At 47.5% G+C, this 15,378-nt stretch overlaps 7 protein-coding genes across 7 annotated transcripts; 4 read left to right on the forward strand and 3 right to left on the reverse strand.

Annotated features, from left to right (window-relative positions):
• Nucleotides 1–3,200, reverse strand: BU24DRAFT_451479 (cytochrome P450). The gene is made up of 6 exons (XM_033531108.1): nt 3,111–3,200; nt 2,738–3,044; nt 2,578–2,661; nt 1,961–2,027; nt 1,628–1,818; nt 1–1,461 (listed from the first exon to the last, which is right to left on the reverse strand). The coding sequence occupies exons 1-6, from the start codon at nt 3,181–3,183 to the stop codon at nt 234–236; spliced, it is 1,950 nt and encodes a 649-aa protein (XP_033382763.1). The 5' UTR covers nt 3,184–3,200; the 3' UTR covers nt 1–233.
• A 1,285-nt stretch (nt 3,201–4,485) lies between these two features.
• BU24DRAFT_481867 (uncharacterized protein) lies at nt 4,486–5,747 on the forward strand (the record flags this gene model as incomplete). The annotated part of the gene is made up of 2 exons (XM_033533208.1): nt 4,486–5,448; nt 5,595–5,747. The coding sequence occupies 2 exons, from the start codon at nt 4,486–4,488 to the stop codon at nt 5,745–5,747; spliced, it is 1,116 nt and encodes a 371-aa protein (XP_033382764.1).
• A 97-nt stretch (nt 5,748–5,844) lies between these two features.
• On the forward strand, nt 5,845–6,521 carry BU24DRAFT_463218 (uncharacterized protein; the record flags this gene model as incomplete). Its single annotated transcript, XM_033532097.1, has 2 exons — nt 5,845–6,035; nt 6,191–6,521. 2 exons carry the CDS (start codon nt 5,845–5,847, stop codon nt 6,519–6,521), a joined length of 522 nt encoding a protein of 173 aa, XP_033382765.1.
• Nucleotides 6,522–8,435: 1,914 nt separating this feature from the next.
• Nucleotides 8,436–8,922, forward strand: BU24DRAFT_410173 (uncharacterized protein; the record flags this gene model as incomplete). Its single annotated transcript, XM_033525972.1, has 2 exons — nt 8,436–8,603; nt 8,653–8,922. The coding sequence occupies 2 exons, from the start codon at nt 8,436–8,438 to the stop codon at nt 8,920–8,922; spliced, it is 438 nt and encodes a 145-aa protein (XP_033382766.1).
• An 890-nt stretch (nt 8,923–9,812) lies between these two features.
• BU24DRAFT_481875 (MFS general substrate transporter) lies at nt 9,813–11,454 on the reverse strand (the record flags this gene model as incomplete). Its single annotated transcript, XM_033533209.1, has 4 exons — nt 9,813–10,237; nt 10,322–10,747; nt 10,795–11,256; nt 11,305–11,454. 4 exons carry the CDS (start codon nt 11,452–11,454, stop codon nt 9,830–9,832), a joined length of 1,446 nt encoding a protein of 481 aa, XP_033382767.1. The 3' UTR covers nt 9,813–9,829.
• Nucleotides 11,455–12,097: 643 nt separating this feature from the next.
• BU24DRAFT_441893 (FAD-binding domain-containing protein) lies at nt 12,098–13,680 on the reverse strand (the record flags this gene model as incomplete). The annotated part of the gene is made up of 2 exons (XM_033530485.1): nt 12,098–13,060; nt 13,111–13,680. 2 exons carry the CDS (start codon nt 13,678–13,680, stop codon nt 12,098–12,100), a joined length of 1,533 nt encoding a protein of 510 aa, XP_033382768.1.
• Nucleotides 13,681–14,440: 760 nt separating this feature from the next.
• Nucleotides 14,441–15,368, forward strand: BU24DRAFT_423384 (putative short-chain dehydrogenase). The gene has a single exon (XM_033528237.1). It carries the CDS (start codon nt 14,469–14,471, stop codon nt 15,291–15,293), a length of 825 nt encoding a protein of 274 aa, XP_033382769.1. The 5' UTR covers nt 14,441–14,468; the 3' UTR covers nt 15,294–15,368.
• Nucleotides 15,369–15,378: the final 10 nt, after the last annotated feature.

Below are 15,378 nucleotides of genomic sequence, written 5' to 3' on the forward strand. Positions count from 1 at the left end.
ATTATTGAATCAATAGATAAATAATCCTTTCAACATTTTGAGTTCGTCTTCCCGTAATTTCAACAGAAAGTTCTGTCCAAAGTAATTGAATATTTGATCATTGCACACAGAACCGGCATATCCGCGGCCCAGCTGAAGCAATAAGTCTCAATGGATTCAAATCTCCACAATACAAAAGCTGTGGAACCCAGGGCTATTGAAATTTGAAAAAGGACTTGTCCTTACTTCAGCTCTCATTTCACTCTTTCACACCTCAAGGCTACATCCGGACTTGTGATCCAAACACCCTCTTTCTTCTCCCAGTCCTCAACATTTCCGTCAAACCTCAACCTCCAATCTGTCAGTAAGCCTATCAACAGGCTTCTTATTATGATATCCGCCACATATTTCCCCAAGCACTGTCTAGGTCCGAAACCAAACCTCCAGAACGAATACCTCAATTCCGAGGCTTTAGCATCCAAAAAGCGACTAGGTCTGTACTCTTTTCCGTCCGAACCCCAGATCTCATGTTGTACGTTCAACTTGTATGTATCGATAATGAAATTGGTGTGCGCAGGAATCAGGTATTGACCTACGAGTCTCGGCGTAGGAGCTGCTTGTGCCACTGAGAAGGGCGCCAAAGGACGCAAACGCGAAGATTCGAGGATCGAAGCGGAAATCAGCGTTCTGCTATTTTGAAGGTACTTGTGTATTCTCGTTTCATCCGCCGGGTGAGAGGTATTTTCAAAAATTTCGTTGCGAATCTGATCCTGTACATCTTGATGCGTCGCTAGAAACACTAGATTCCATGAAAGCGCGCCGATCGTCACATCTAGGTTGGCGAACAACATCTCATCACACGTTTGCAAAAGCTCTTCTAGCTGTAAGGTTCCCTCTTCTACGGCGGCGAACATATCCACAATAGGCGTATCCTGCTGCGAATGGACGCATGCATCTCTTGCGCGGCGATTGAATGATGCCCACCTGGTCTTGAATTCCCGCAGCTCTCTGGCTGCGCCCCAAGGCAAAAAACGCGTGATTTCAAACCTCGTCATCCCGCCTCTGATCATTCTGCTCCATATTCTTTCTCTCAATTCACCCAATTCTTTCATTTCAGCTTCCATTTCCGTTCCCAGATCTCCGTACAAGAGATTGGCAACAGCCCAGAAAGGTAGGTACTTGAAGTCTTGAACCGGGTCCAGGAGACGAGTCCCCTTAGGCGAAAGAGGACCATTGGTATGAAGATTTTCGAGATGCTTGGCGGTGCATTTGATGATATGAGGGATTTGTTGCGCAGCGGCGCCGTGGGTGAAATGTTGGCTTGTCTGGCTGCGGACTCGCGACCAGTGTGCGCCGCTGATCAGGCCAACACATTGGCCGAGAAGTTCACCCATGAGCCAACCTGAGTTGTTATTGGTAGCTTTTATGTGTTTATCCGAATCGTAGAAAATGGACTTTACGTGCGTGGGATCGGTGATTACACTGGAGATGAGAAGTTAGATGAAAACTGAAGCAGTACCCGACACTAAAGAAGAGAAGCAACTAGTCAAAATCGCAAGTCAAGGAAGAGAAATAATAAATAAATGTACGGAAAGAACAACAAAAATTAGAAGAAGAAAATAATAGCATGAAGATGCTATTCGCATACATTTCGCCCACTGTCCCACTCCAAATCCTATAAATCCTACCAAACTTTTGTCCCCAGGCTTTTCCATTCTCCTCCCCCTCGAGAAATTTCGCGACATCACCCTGTCCGTTGGGCCAAACGTAAGGACATGTCGGAATTGGAGTTTTGTTCACATCGGTGGAACGTATTGGGTATCGAAGTACGAGGTATTTCTTGGAGATTTCAGCCGTTCAGCTCGAGATGAAGAAACGGAGCACTATTGCGCGTCAGGAAAAAACAAAGAGAGAGATTTGAACGAACATTAATTGTCCATGACAGGCAGACAGTGCCATATGTAAAGATTATCCAGCAAACCGAGAAGCCGAAGAACACGGTCTTGAGAGATGTGTACAAAGCAGGGTCCATAGCTCGCTTGAACACACTATAGAGGACTAAAATGAATCTAAAATCTGGAAATTCCGTCGTAAAGAGCCTACGCTTGAGACAAGTAGCCCTCAACCATGGAAACGTGCTTGAGGAAGCAGGCACGTGACGTGATGTGTTCTAGGCCAAAATGGTCAACGCTCGCCGCCCCGGACCCCGAAGTGGTTCGTCGCCAACCGAGACGGCGGATTGTCCTATTCGTCGTGGCCATATTTCGGGCCCCTCTCCAGTATCGTCTTCACGGCTGGTCGGTCAACCATTCTTTTTCCCCAAGCCTCGATCCTGGGCCAATCTTTCACATCAACGCCGAGAAACTTGAACATCCAAGGCATTGCAAAAGGAAAATACGAAATATCTGCAATTGTAGGCCGGTCAGGCAGAGCGATGTAGTCTTGGCCTGGAAGGGAGAGCCTTTGTTCCAATATGTCCCATTGTTTGATAACATTGGCGTGGAGTCTGGATATTAGGTTAAGACAAGGAGCTTTCACTGAACCCTTCAACCCATCAAGAGTATTGTTTCCCAAATAAATATCAGGAGGAACACTCACTTTTCAACCGCCTTCATGGGCGGCTCTGGATTCTGGCGGTTGGGAAATCCTTTCAGAAAATACAACCAATATTTGGCCGTCGCACTACATTTAGTTAGTGGAAAATTCCAACATACATGTACACTTTTGGATGGCACCCATTGCGTACCGTTTTACTTACCCCAAGCCTGCTGTTTGATACGCAGTCCAAGATACGATCTGGCCTTTCTCCCACGCATTCTTACCCTTCCACACCCCATCAACATCAAACTTCTCGGCAATATATTGCAAGCATGCCGTGCTCTCGAACACAATGACTTCCTTCTGCGACTCATCGTCCCAGTCTTTCAATGCTGGAACATAGCGCTCGGGATGAATGGCGTAGTACCACTCATCCGTCGTCTTGATCACTGAGAGAACATGTGGAAATTGAAGCTCTTCGGCCAATATCAAGGGTTTGATGTAATTGATGTAATTTGTCTGGTCGGCTGTGGTTAAATGTGTTAGCACTGAAAATTTCCGCTGCAAAACGTCTCACGAAAGACGGTGTTTACCTTGAATTATATAGAGGATGAGGCGGCCATCGTAGTCAAGATTGCCTTGAACGACTTCCCCGTTAGTCGTCATTATGATTGCACCACGGGTCAAAAACGCGTCTAATCTTGTACGTCTTACAAGTGCCAGTCCAACTGCCATTTAAATTGATTATGCATTACTATTTCCCACTGGAATGGAAGTAGGCGTTTGGCCCGGGAGCCGAGGTGCAACCTTTTCTCAATAAATTATTTCCAGGTATGCACGGGATCATTGCTGTAGTCATGGCTCTGGGAACGGGTTACCGCCCATGATTGGCCATCCTTCCGGCTGCCCCTCCGAGGCGTTGGGACCTTATAAAACGAACTAGGAGTGCGGAGGCAGAAAGAGAGGGATTTTGTCATGATAGGGTGGATGCGCTCGAATAGGAATCATAGCAAGTTATGCTCAAGGTCTCCGAGCTGGCGTTGAGTGAAATTGAAAATGCAGGTGTGCATTGTGAGATCATAGGAACTTATCGCTCAAACACATTTGAGGAGAAGATCGGCCTCTAAGAGCATTCAACCAATTACAGAGCTTCAACTCCACCAATGGGTGGGCGGCCTTCCTTCCAGCTCAACCCGCGATTTATTTCACCATCCTCAGCCTTTTCCCAACAATAATTTCATGAGAGCGCCTTTTGGATGGGATGGATCGACACATTTCGAAAACTAGTCGCAATAATTTCATAGAGCTACACCTATTTGAATCTATGGGGATGTTGTTCCGGAAGAAATCAGTCCTCTGACCAAGCTACGAATATAATCGTATTGTGAAAGTGGTGAAGACTTGTTGTAGCCGTGGGCAGTTTTTGCGTTCCTAAGAGGAAATAAGGGAGTTTTCTCAACGTGTTTGCGCTTTTGTATTTCATTCACGCAATCTAGGTTGAGATCTCTAGGTTCTGTCTAGCTGATCTCATCTATGTGTATGAGCGAAAGAAGTAACGCGCATGGTAAACCGAGTCCCTCCCAAGTGTGTCCAAAACAAGACCATAATGGCACACTACTACCTATTGCTACTGAAAAAATTTCCTAGTTTTTACGATTTCTCAATGAACAACAATGTATTGTATTGAAGCTATGGTACCTGGATATTGAATGAACAATACAAAACATAATTACATTGAAAAGTATAGACAATGTCAACATATACGAAATAAACAATACACGTCGAAATTACTCTACAAATGTGAACAATTCGAGTGTGTAGGTAGTTACTTAAATTCTTTGCTTTACTTCTCTTCCCGCATCCAAACATAAACATTCCTCTACGGTCTTACCAATTGCCCTAGTATAGTTGGACTTCCAGGCTACCCCCATTTACTAAAGTTACACTGTTCTACATTGCTGCATAATCATGGACAGTACAGCTATTGACAAGATTTCACCCTCCTCATGCATTCGAGTAGTACCGTACTCTGCCATTCTGGCCGATACGGAAGAGGCAAGAAACAATGAAGCCTGTGTGGCTTCACGCAATGCTACAAGGTACAATACCTGTATGCACTTGCTTGATGAGATCGAGACGCAAGTGCCAACAACTACAACATTCGAGCACAGGGTCCCTCCGTGGGCGCCTTACCGATATACCATTTGGCAGCCACTCATAGCTCGCAGTCAGCAGATGTCCGAGTCACATATCTTCAAGATTCCCTCTTATCTTTATGAGGATTTGATGAAATGCCACGCGCACTGGATTCGCTACAACGCTCTTGACGAAGAACAAATCACAGAAATTGCCGAGATGTGGGAAAGTTCAAAAGCTAGCTCCGGTATTTGTAAATTGTTCGAGGCGGACAGTATTAAGAGGTGGTTCTTCCGTCTAGACAGGATGAGCACCAAGGACAGCGCCTTCCCCGATCCATCAGTGCAATCGCTACATGATATAATCAAGCGCATTTGCACAAGCCATCGTGGGTGCGATAGCCTAAAGCATGAGTTGGCAACATCAGGAACGATGGAACTGATATTGAACCCATGGGACGAGACTATTCACGCGGAATTTGAGTATCGCTGTTTCGTTCCACCACCTGCTGCTAGAGGAGTCGAAAACGCAACTGCTCAAGATTTCCGCTTGACAGGTATAGCTCAGTATCGCTGGTTTAAGCCGCTTTCCCTCCCTGATGGGATGTCCGTGGAAGAGCTGGCGAACAAGGTGACTGAAGGTGCGAAAGCCGTCCTTGACGACATAGTCACATATGCGACAAAAGAAATCGACCCAGAGGTACTGCAGATGTTAGTCACTTCCGGCTTCGTGTTTGACGTCTTTATACGAGATGGAAAGCGAGTCGAGCTGATCGAGCTGAATCCGTTTGGCGCTGTGAGTCGAAAGGCCCAATGCCGTACCCGGATGTGTGTAGAACCTATGGCAACTGCGCTTTTGAATCCACCCGAGAAAACAGGCTGCATAGGTGGCCGAAACCAGTAACTAATCCAGCTTCCTGGAACGCGATTTCGAATTGTCAGAATGGAATGATTTTGGGCCGCCAACAATGCCTCGCCACTATTGAGAACTGCGCGACCGGGCGGTACATCACGGTCCGAGCCGCTTCCGAGGAGCAACACATCACAGGCAACCCCACGCACAGCACGGAGAGCAGTGCGTACCGCGGAAAATAGTAATGATTGTATGGATTACGGAGTAGCTACAATGATGTAAAACGTGCATCGGCTGCAGCACCTTTCTATCACTTAACATGGCGCATCACACGCCGATATGGATATCAGAGACCCTCAAGCAAACGTTACCTCCCAGCGAACACCTCTTGCACTTGTCGCACCGCTTCTGGAAGACAATGGGTGGTCCATGATTGAGCTCGGTTTAACTGTCAACCGTGGTGGACTCGCCTGCCGCGTAGCTACATGCCGCAGGTTGAACATCACTGCAATCACCATTTACGTAGAGGAGTACGTTTTCCAATGATATATGCTATTAAGTTCCGCTCATCAATAATGATTCTTGCACCGAGACGCCGATTCGCTGCATGTGGCTGAGGCAGACGAAGCCGTGTCACTCTGCAGCATCGATCGACGGACGAATGGGAACCGATTGATCAACATAGATCTAATCATACGGACTGCTTCACGGACACAGGCGGAAGCAATTCCCCCAGGCTACGTTTATCTCAGCGATCGCAGCGACTTCCTCTAGCCGTTTGTGAACATGGGCTGATATTCGTTGGCCCTAGTTCCGAGGCGATGCCAACTTTTGGTGATAAGAGAGCGTCTAAGCCATACCTCCGCGAGCATTTACCAGATCTCCCGCTGATCCCCGGCTTCTATGGCTCCTGCCAACAAAGATCTTTATTTATGCTAAAAACTAGCTCGGACAAGAATGGGACAGGAATAAGGATCGTCCGAGAAGAAAGTCAACTACAGGCTGAACTGGATTAGGAGTAGTTGGAAGCCATGCATAGCTTTGGTGATGCCGGCATCATCCTGGAAAATACATCGACGCTTCCTACGGCACCGAAAGCCGTTGGCATAGACCAAAGCGATGTACGGTTTGGGACAACAGTGCACATTGGGTCAAATGTTTCTATCTATTTTAACTTCATGATCGCGAGGATGGTCGTATGGGCTCCCACCAGAGAACTCGCCTTTGAGAGAATGATCAAAGCATTGGCCAATTCCGTTCGCGCTGGAGTTCGGACAAATGAATTGTTCACGCAAAGCTGCTTGTTACGTCCGTCACTAAGTGACCCCGCTTACACCACTTACTTCATCCCAGACAATCTCGGCGCTTTGCTCGAAAACACGTATACGAGAGACAGAAAGGTATTAATACCATCGAGACTTGTCCCTGATCTTTTCTTACAGCAGCAGAGATGAAGGAGACACGGTCAAGGGACAGAATTCCACAATATTCAGAGTGATTTTCGAAATCAGCGTTTCGATCCGCTGAACCAACAGGTCGGTATTGTCGAGGCTATTGGCAAGGCTTCGACAAGGCAAGGCGACCGAATATCTAACAGCCTGTTTGTTGCATGGCTCTCCGATCTTGCTCATGGCGAGCAAGACTATATATCAGTAATCAACGCAAAGCTTGGGGTTTCAATATACCTGCCCCTCCAACGACTGCCAATGACCCGACCACAGTGCCTCATATTATTACACGTCAATATGCTGCTCTCCGCTAACACATTCATCAGAATAAGAGCATAACTCCAAAGGTAACTTACGATGTCACTCTCGATAAACCAGCCCCCAATACAACTTCGAGTGTGGGCTTGAAATTCTTATCAAAGCCTGTTCGGCAGTTGTATCGATCAATAACCGTAAAATCATCGCTTACATCGTAACACCAAGTAGCGCAAACAAGGCAGAGACAGCTTCCTATGGCATCTCGGACACGATCACCCCGCAGACAGTCCTTGTTCACTTCGCAAGTCTCGGATCTTGGACTACGGATAGAAACTTCAGTCTCTTTCCTTGGGTAGAGAACGTACGTAGGGGCGTTGCATCGAGGGACGGTACAGACTCCGACAAATCAATGGCAGTAACTGCACCGATGCTGAGTAAGGTGCTGAAAATACTGGAACAGGAAGGTGATGATGTCATGTCGGCGATAACGTTATGACAGTAGAGAGTATGAAGATGGAAACAAGTATTCTCTCAGAAGCACCGGGGAAATTCGCTCGCAATCTGAAGGAGGGAAACGCCGTAAATGAGGGTACTGTCTTATGTCGTGTAGTATAGTCATCTGGAGCAATTCCCATCTGTCTAGAGCTTAACCGAGCATTCAGTAATTGTACGGAGTAAAGCCTTTGATATTATTGTGAAACAAAACAAACCGCAATAACATAAAGCACGAGTTGCGCAGCGCATACTGACACTTGAGTCTTGGAAGATGTTGAGGAATACGCAATCGTGTTGCGGCTGAGGATTTCCAAGAATTCGTCCGGGTAAGCTTCTCAAGCATTGTCGTTTTAGTCAAACTTTAGATGGTACAAAAAGTCGAAATTCATGATGGCTGTGGTTGCAGAAGGCCCTTCTTTAGTATCCGCCCATCTACCACGGTACACGTCCCAAACATTTCGGTCCGACTAGCGTACACGTACTCGCACTCGCACTCGCACTCGTTCTAGTCAGATGTCTCAGATAACACCCAAAATACACCCGTTACAGCTGAAGGGACTGCATAGTGTTGCTGTACAGGCAATGCAATGGCTCAGATATATTCATAGCCTGAACTTTATAAGGAAGACGACGGCAGCAAGTTTAATATTTACCACCAGGATTTTAAGAACAATTTCATTCGAACTACCAAAGTTTTTTTTCCAATAATTATTCATTCCTCTTTACGTCATGGCCGTGTTGGATATCCTCAACAAGGGATTTTTCTCTCCTCGATTCATGCTGCCACTTCATCTTGTCCAATTTCTTCTCATAGCTGTTGCAATGGGTCTCTCAGTTCCTCGACTCTTCATGAAGAACCAACCCCGCACCCGTGCTAATACAATTGCTCTTGGAATGGTACGTGACCACGGCATGCAATAACAACAATTGACTTACAACTTTGTAGGGTGCAAAATCACTCATCTTCCTCCTCTACCAGCTTCTTTCGGAATACTCCCGCCCATTCAAGCGCTGGCACAGTTACAAAGCCAATGCCATCATCAACTGTTTGGAAATCGTGTTCTGGGGCGCAGTCGCATTTCTTGTAATGCAAGCCAATCTCAAGCAATGCCATGGCATCTCGTGTTATCTGAGCTGGGGAGTGGTCGGGCTGGCTATCGTTTTAAAGTACGTGGATGTTGTTCGCACTATGTGTGTCTATCTCGATGTCAACTAACGATGAACCAGTATTTCAATGTCTTGGTCCGCAGGTATTGCGATCCGCGAGTTCCGAGAACACAAGAAGCGGCAAGGTCAACCCATTGAAGAAGTTGGGTACGAACGTGACAGCTCGTGCTCGACAATGGCGCTGCGATCATCTCCTAATAAGCGTTGATCACCTCTTACAAGTTCAGCGCATTTGAGAATTTCCATGCCGCTGCTATACAGAGGGGAGGCATGCCGGTTCGCACCTTTTGCCCCAATCCCTTTGACAGCATGTGCTCTTGACAGATCGATTCTCGACTTGTCACATATTCAAGACATGGCCCATTAAGATGCGGCTTTACGTGTCTAACCTCTGTATAAGCTAAATATGGATATATGGTAGATAGAGGTGAACAACAGTTCTCTGGAGACAAGGTTCAGTGGGTTTATTTTCATTTGTTCCAACTTAGGGCGCATAAGATAGAAATTCCTCGTCGGCGTTCTGTAGTGTTATTGCATAGACAATACTTCCCTTCATTTAGCTTCAATGTTTCATAACGCGCTTAAGCAAGGTTGCGATTTTGATAGATGCATTATACACGTACCTTATCCCAGCAACGATCAAATTCTCCCATTGTAGCAAGTGGTCCGTTCAAAAGCAACGAAAAACTTCGTCCAAGGAAATCTTACATGCGCGTTGTGTAATCTGCATGTAATATAGGACTATAGTTCTAGCTCCGTTCAACGTCCATGTAGTAAGTAGGTATATAAAACTGATATTATTATTACAAAAAGATTAGGACATTCATGCCCTGTGTTATATAGCTCGGTAAAACATGTAGTCCATTTGCAACCATATTGTAGCGGACCATCAGGAAGCCTCTGTACTAATGTACAGACTACAATTACGCTTGATATATCTACGAATTAAAGAGGACCTACAATTTGACCGGCCATTTTCGACGGATTCTGTCACCGAACTTGTAGAAGAAGTACGGGACCGGAATGAACGCAAGGCCGATAAAGCCCAAAACACTGTTACCCCAACCAAGTCCCAGGGCATCATACATCGAACCGCCAGCCATCGGCAAAAAGGCCCCGAATAACGATCGAAGAAGAGTGTTGGCCGCAAGGGCTGAGGCCGCAGCCTCAGAACCAAACACATCCACAAGATATGTCTGAGCCGGCATTATGATAAACAGAGATCCAATTCCGATGAGACCAGTCCCCAGAATTGGCACAATCCAATGGGTCTGTTGCTCGGCAGACCAACCATACCAAAAGAATCCAATAGGAAGCACAGGAGTGAGATATGCCATGAAGATGAGTCGGTACTCAGGTTTGTACTTCAAAACAGAGTCAGGTGGCGGCCGGGTTGTGTTGTCGTCTCTTGTGTCTTCGACGTTCTCAACGTCTTCGTTATCATCTACTTGCGAAGTAGACTTATCCTTTAAGGCTTTGGCTTTAAGAATTCTGTCGCTAGTCGATGCAAAGACGACCAAAGCGATCAGAAATCCGATGCCCATTCCCAGATAGGCTAATCCTGAGATACCAGTTCCGAAGCCATACTGTCTGCTGAATACGCGAGGGAAGGTCGTGTAGAGAAGGAAAGTCAGACCAAAAGCGAAAGCAGTGTACACACTGATAAGCAAGACGATCGGCGAGAAAACGAGCAGTTTCAGAGGGCGAATGACCGATTGTGCGAGTAAAGCATTTGCGGAAATGCCACGGTCAAGCCTTGATCGTAATTCGAGGTTGCCAGTCTCTTTCCGGAGTCGGGCTGTCTTTCGATCAAGCAAAATTGCAGCGTACGTTTCGCGCATCCAGATGAACGAAGATCCACAAACAATTCCAGACTAAGAAATTAGATCCCATCTTTCAAGAGTAGGTAGGATCTACTTACAAGTATGAGTATTAACCAAAAGGTCCACCTCCAACCGGCGTTTTGCGCAAGGAAACCACCAGCAACAGGGCCTGCCACAGGTCCTATAATAGGACCTAATGCTAACAACCCCATGACTCCGCCCCGCTCCTCTTGTGGAAAGACATCAGCGATTGTTCCTCCTCCAATGGTCATTGGAGCCGAGCCTGCACATCCCGCAATGAAACGAAATGCTAGGAACATGCTAGAGTCCGTGGCAAGCGCGCAGCCTAAAGTAAATGCCATAAAGATTATGTTGGTCGTCTGATATATCACGAGTCGGCCGTAGAGTTCAGACAAAGGGGCGAGTATCAGAGGCCCGACAGCGAATCCGAGGACATAAATCGACACCGTCAACGATCCTACGATAGATGAAGTCACTCCCAACTCCCTCATGAGAAGAGGTGCACCGGGCGCGAAGACTGTCGAGCCTAGATTGCTGTACTTCATCAGTAAATGCTCATGCAACAGTAATGTATGAGCTTACACAACCAAAGCAATGCTGCTAACAAAAATGGCGTGGAGGTATCTCTTGCGGACCGGCCAATTCAAGGGATTCTGGGGATCGTCTGGACCATCCCAGTCGACAACATTGTCATCGTTTGTAGTGCCGACTGGACCTTTTTCAGCGGATGTAGACATGTCTCGCTCAGATCTTCTATCAAGATCGTACTCGCAGGTCGTGACGTGTAGTCATCCAGAAGGCATTATGGAGCGGAGGAGCGAAAACCATTTATAGGAACTTCGAGAACTCGCCAATCCCCTGCCAATTCAAAAGTACATGCACTGGCCCGTATAGCGTATGTGGTGGGGCGCGGTCTCGGTCTCGGTTCGCACAATGCATTCATACTAGCCTGTTGTCATTTTCGGGTTGGACTGCCGAGAAACATGCGGGGATTGCATTAATTAAATCGACCATCTCCTTTACTTTCATCAGCCTTATACCCTCCTATGCAAGCCAAATCATTATTAGAGTCATCACCGAGTCCGGCCTATCAAAGGACCGAGATTTTAGGGGAAAATCATACGATCCGATTTGGGAACGCCTCAATATGCAAGATTGGAGTATTATGCACATTTACTTTCTAGTAACTACAAGAATTCCTATTGAGGGTCAACTCTTCGGACTTGCAAAAGCTTACACTACAATACAGTATGTATTACTAGCTAAATTTATGACGCGTATAACAATACAATTAGATGGCCTTTCCTTCGTCCGCCCAAATCAACTATCGCTCGCAACGAAGATCCTCCAGCAATCAGGCTGTCGATTATCTCCTTCAGCCTATGCATGCGCGACCTTGAAACCACCAGGCAACAAGTCGGTAAAGATACGATGAGGATCGTACTTGTTTCGGATGTCTTGCAGTTTCCTTAGGTTCTCCTCCCCATAGGTGCTGAAAACCTCTTGCCCCTTGTCTGCATCGTTCAGGTATGTGTACCTCTCCGTTTGATTCGCAGCAATGAGCTTCTCATTCATTTTCGCGTTGACCGCATGTACCCACGCTTCTATCTCTGGGGTATCAGCTTCGGACTCCCAAGTCAATGATTGCTCGATCCAGAATTGCGGATTCTGGGGCATATTTTGGGGTGCGCCCACTGAAGCAGTCGCCCATGATTGTGTGATACAGTTGAATGCAAGTCCGACAAAGAATCCCGGAAGACGATTTGCCAAGCCTGCTTCCTGAAGAGAGGAGAAGAAAGTGTCATGTACTATGGTGGCCGCCTCATACGTTGCCTTGGTGCTGACCACGTGAAATTTCTGGTTTAGTCCATGGGATTGACCGCCGGGCTTGAAAGCAGGACCTAGCGCAGCCCCATATTGGGTTAAAGAAATTCGCCTCATGTTTGATGTATCGTTCAGCGCCTTGAGTGTAGTGCCATTGATGAATTCGGCAAATGGACCGGAGGCGGGAGCCGCAGTTCCATTGTAGAACAGAGTAGTTTGGTACAGAGGTGCTGTGAAATTTGGTCCCCATCGGGCAACTGGGATTACAGCAGCTCCTGTGTCGCCATCTTTATCAATGCTGTTTGTGAAATCCACGATATTCTTGAGCCACGCATCGCGCGTTGCGTTCGACGAGCCGTAATTGGCGTCGGCCATGAGAGGCGTCTCTGCATAGAATGTCTGGAGGTCGAATCGAGTAATAAGCGCGAACGAGTTTCCACCACCTTGAAGAGCCCAATAGAGATCTGCGTATTTTGACTTTGCTGTGACGGTCGCTATAGTTCCGTCCGCTAAGACGGCCTGAATTTTCAGTCAGTTTACAAGACGAGTCGCGAATTCAAGGGCTTCACCTCATAAGCTTTGATCTTTCCTCCAGCAGATCCTTGTCCATGCTTGTAGCTGTACCAGGACATGCCGCCACCAAGCAAGAGGCCTGGCACACCTACCGGGGCCAGTCTGCCTCCAATGACGGTTCGATTTGTCCCTTCCAGATATTGAAAGACGTCGCCCCAGCGAGGACCAGGACCAATGCTCATCGTCTGCTGGTCTGAGCTAAGCTGCAAAGTCTTCAGATTCGAACTAGAGACGAGAACACCGGTAGAATTGATGTTTGCTGCATCCGGAATGGGCATGTGACCCCCACCTCTCATTGCAAATGGGGTCGATGTTCTGGTGAACGTCTTGACGGCGAACGAAAGGTCTTTGGCATTTCGAGGGGCGAAGACGCAGGCTGGTTTGAGCCACGCGGACGCAGTCCACGAAACTTCAGTCTCATTGGTGTATTTCTCATCGCCGGGGAGAAAGGTTATGGACGGATGAGACGATTTCAGGTCGCTACATGCTTGTTCTGGGTTGCAGTCTTTGATTGCTGATGCAATGGCAAGCAGAGAAGAAAAGGCGCAGAGAGAAAGTCGGACCATTTTGGATGAAGGACAGTGATTGTGACAACATTTACTTCTGAAGGGATCTGCAGCTGTTCTTATATGAATTTCGTGTAGAGAAACTTTGGTACTTGTAAGGGTACCCAGGTACTCATGACGATCCCAGAAGGCTAAGTAAGTTCGATATAGCTACACATGCCTGCCATCGATTTGTAGACTCAATACTAGTGTTACAAGAGTATGACCTCAGGAAACGCACGCTCGGAGTCTGTCCAATAGTAAACACCAAGAGTTGGATCGGCAAGGGGAATTTACATCTATAAACGCTAATCCATTATGGGCTAGTGATCCTCGTCATCGCCAATTAGAGCACCGGTCCGCCCGGCTCGCTCTCGCACTCTCGTACTCTCGTACTCCGTACTCTCTCTCGCATTCTCGATTGCGCATTTTCATTTCGTCACAATTGTAGCCAGCTGCTGACCATAGTCAGAGTGCTGGACTAACTGCGAAGGCACGGATCCGGACGAAGAACTTAAGGATACAGATATCAGGATGCTGATGGCTAGCAGAATAATAATTAAGATTAACATTTGAAAATTGTCTGAGCGCATGGTCTATTGCAAACAGAATTGAGGTGTGGGTTCTGCAACTTCTGCTTCTGTTGCGCTTCGCTCTCGCTATTATTCTCGGTCTCGGTCTCGGGTTCGGACTAGGCCTAAAAGATGTGTTGTATCTTTGCCAAGAGCGCAGTAGGTATAAAGTCCTTTGTGTACATATATAGTACTAGTAGTCGATTACAATATCTACAAAACACTCCAGCTAGGGCTATGCCTCCACGTGTTGCAGTCGTCGTTGGCTGCGGTGGCATGGGTCTGGCCATCGCTCGCCGTCTTGGAGTTGGCCGACAACTCTTTCTTGCCGATCATGCAACCGACCTCCTCAATACCGCCCGCGATACCTTGATCGATGAAGGCTATGCTGTCACCGCTACCCTTCTTGACGTGTCCGACTTCACTTCTGTCTGCGCGTTGGCTCAGGCCGCTGCAGCAACGGGGATTGTTGAAGTCGTCGTGCACACCGCAGGCTTATCGCCCACCGCAGCATCTTCTCGCCGAATCTACGAAGTCAATCTTCTTGGCACTGCAAATATTATCGAAGGCTTCCTCCCTGTCGCAACTCTGGGTACGAGTCTCGTGTGTGTCTCCAGCATGGCAGGCTACATGGTGCCGGCTCTTTCACCTGGCCTGGAGCGCCATCTCGCAACAGCTGCGCGCGGTGAGCTTCTAACTCATCAGGAGATATCAGTGGATGCAGATGATCCTTCTGGCCCTGGACAAGCCTATGGGTTGTCCAAACGTGGAAACCTGTTACGGGTCCAAGCTGCTGCTCATGCCTGGGGAAAGCAAGGCGCCAGAGTGAACTCTGTGAGTCCGGGCGTTATATCCACCGGCACTGGGCGTAACGAGATCGCAGCCGCTGCTGGCAAGTTTATCGCCTCGAGCCCGGCCGGGCGAGTTGGCACGCCGCAGGATATCGTGAATGCTGTTAGCTTTCTATCCAGCGCAGAGGCGTCCTTTATCACCGGAACTGATTTACTCGTGGATGGAGGTGTTGTCTCAAGTCTGCGATGGAAAGATGCCAACCAAGTGTAAAGACGTACAGTAAATCAACGCCAAAACAGTGCGGCGCCTTGTTAGAAATTAAAGGGCTCAAAAAGTAGCTCTGGGTCTTTATCGT

This window comes from Aaosphaeria arxii, assembly GCF_010015735.1.
Source record: "Aaosphaeria arxii CBS 175.79 unplaced genomic scaffold BU24scaffold_5, whole genome shotgun sequence".
In the NCBI taxonomy this organism is placed as follows: Eukaryota; Fungi; Ascomycota; class Dothideomycetes; order Pleosporales; genus Aaosphaeria; species Aaosphaeria arxii.

What these genes read in the sequence shown, in the direction of transcription:
- BU24DRAFT_451479 (XM_033531108.1), bottom strand. Translation starts at nt 3,183, where the DNA reads ATGACGACTAACGGGGAAGTCGTTCAAGGCAATCTTGACTACGATGGC. An exon ending in CCCATGAAGGCGGTTGAAAA is followed by an intron (nt 2,028 to 2,577) that starts GTGAGTGTTCCT and finishes AGTCCTCTATAG; the next exon opens with TGTGTTCAAGCGAGCTATGG. An exon ending in AGTGGGACAGTGGGCGAAAT is followed by an intron (nt 1,462 to 1,627) that starts GTATGCGAATAG and finishes TCTCATCTCCAG; the next exon opens with TGTAATCACCGATCCCACGC.
- BU24DRAFT_423384 (XM_033528237.1), top strand. Translation starts at nt 14,469, where the DNA reads ATGCCTCCACGTGTTGCAGTCGTCGTTGGCTGCGGTGGCATGGGTCTG.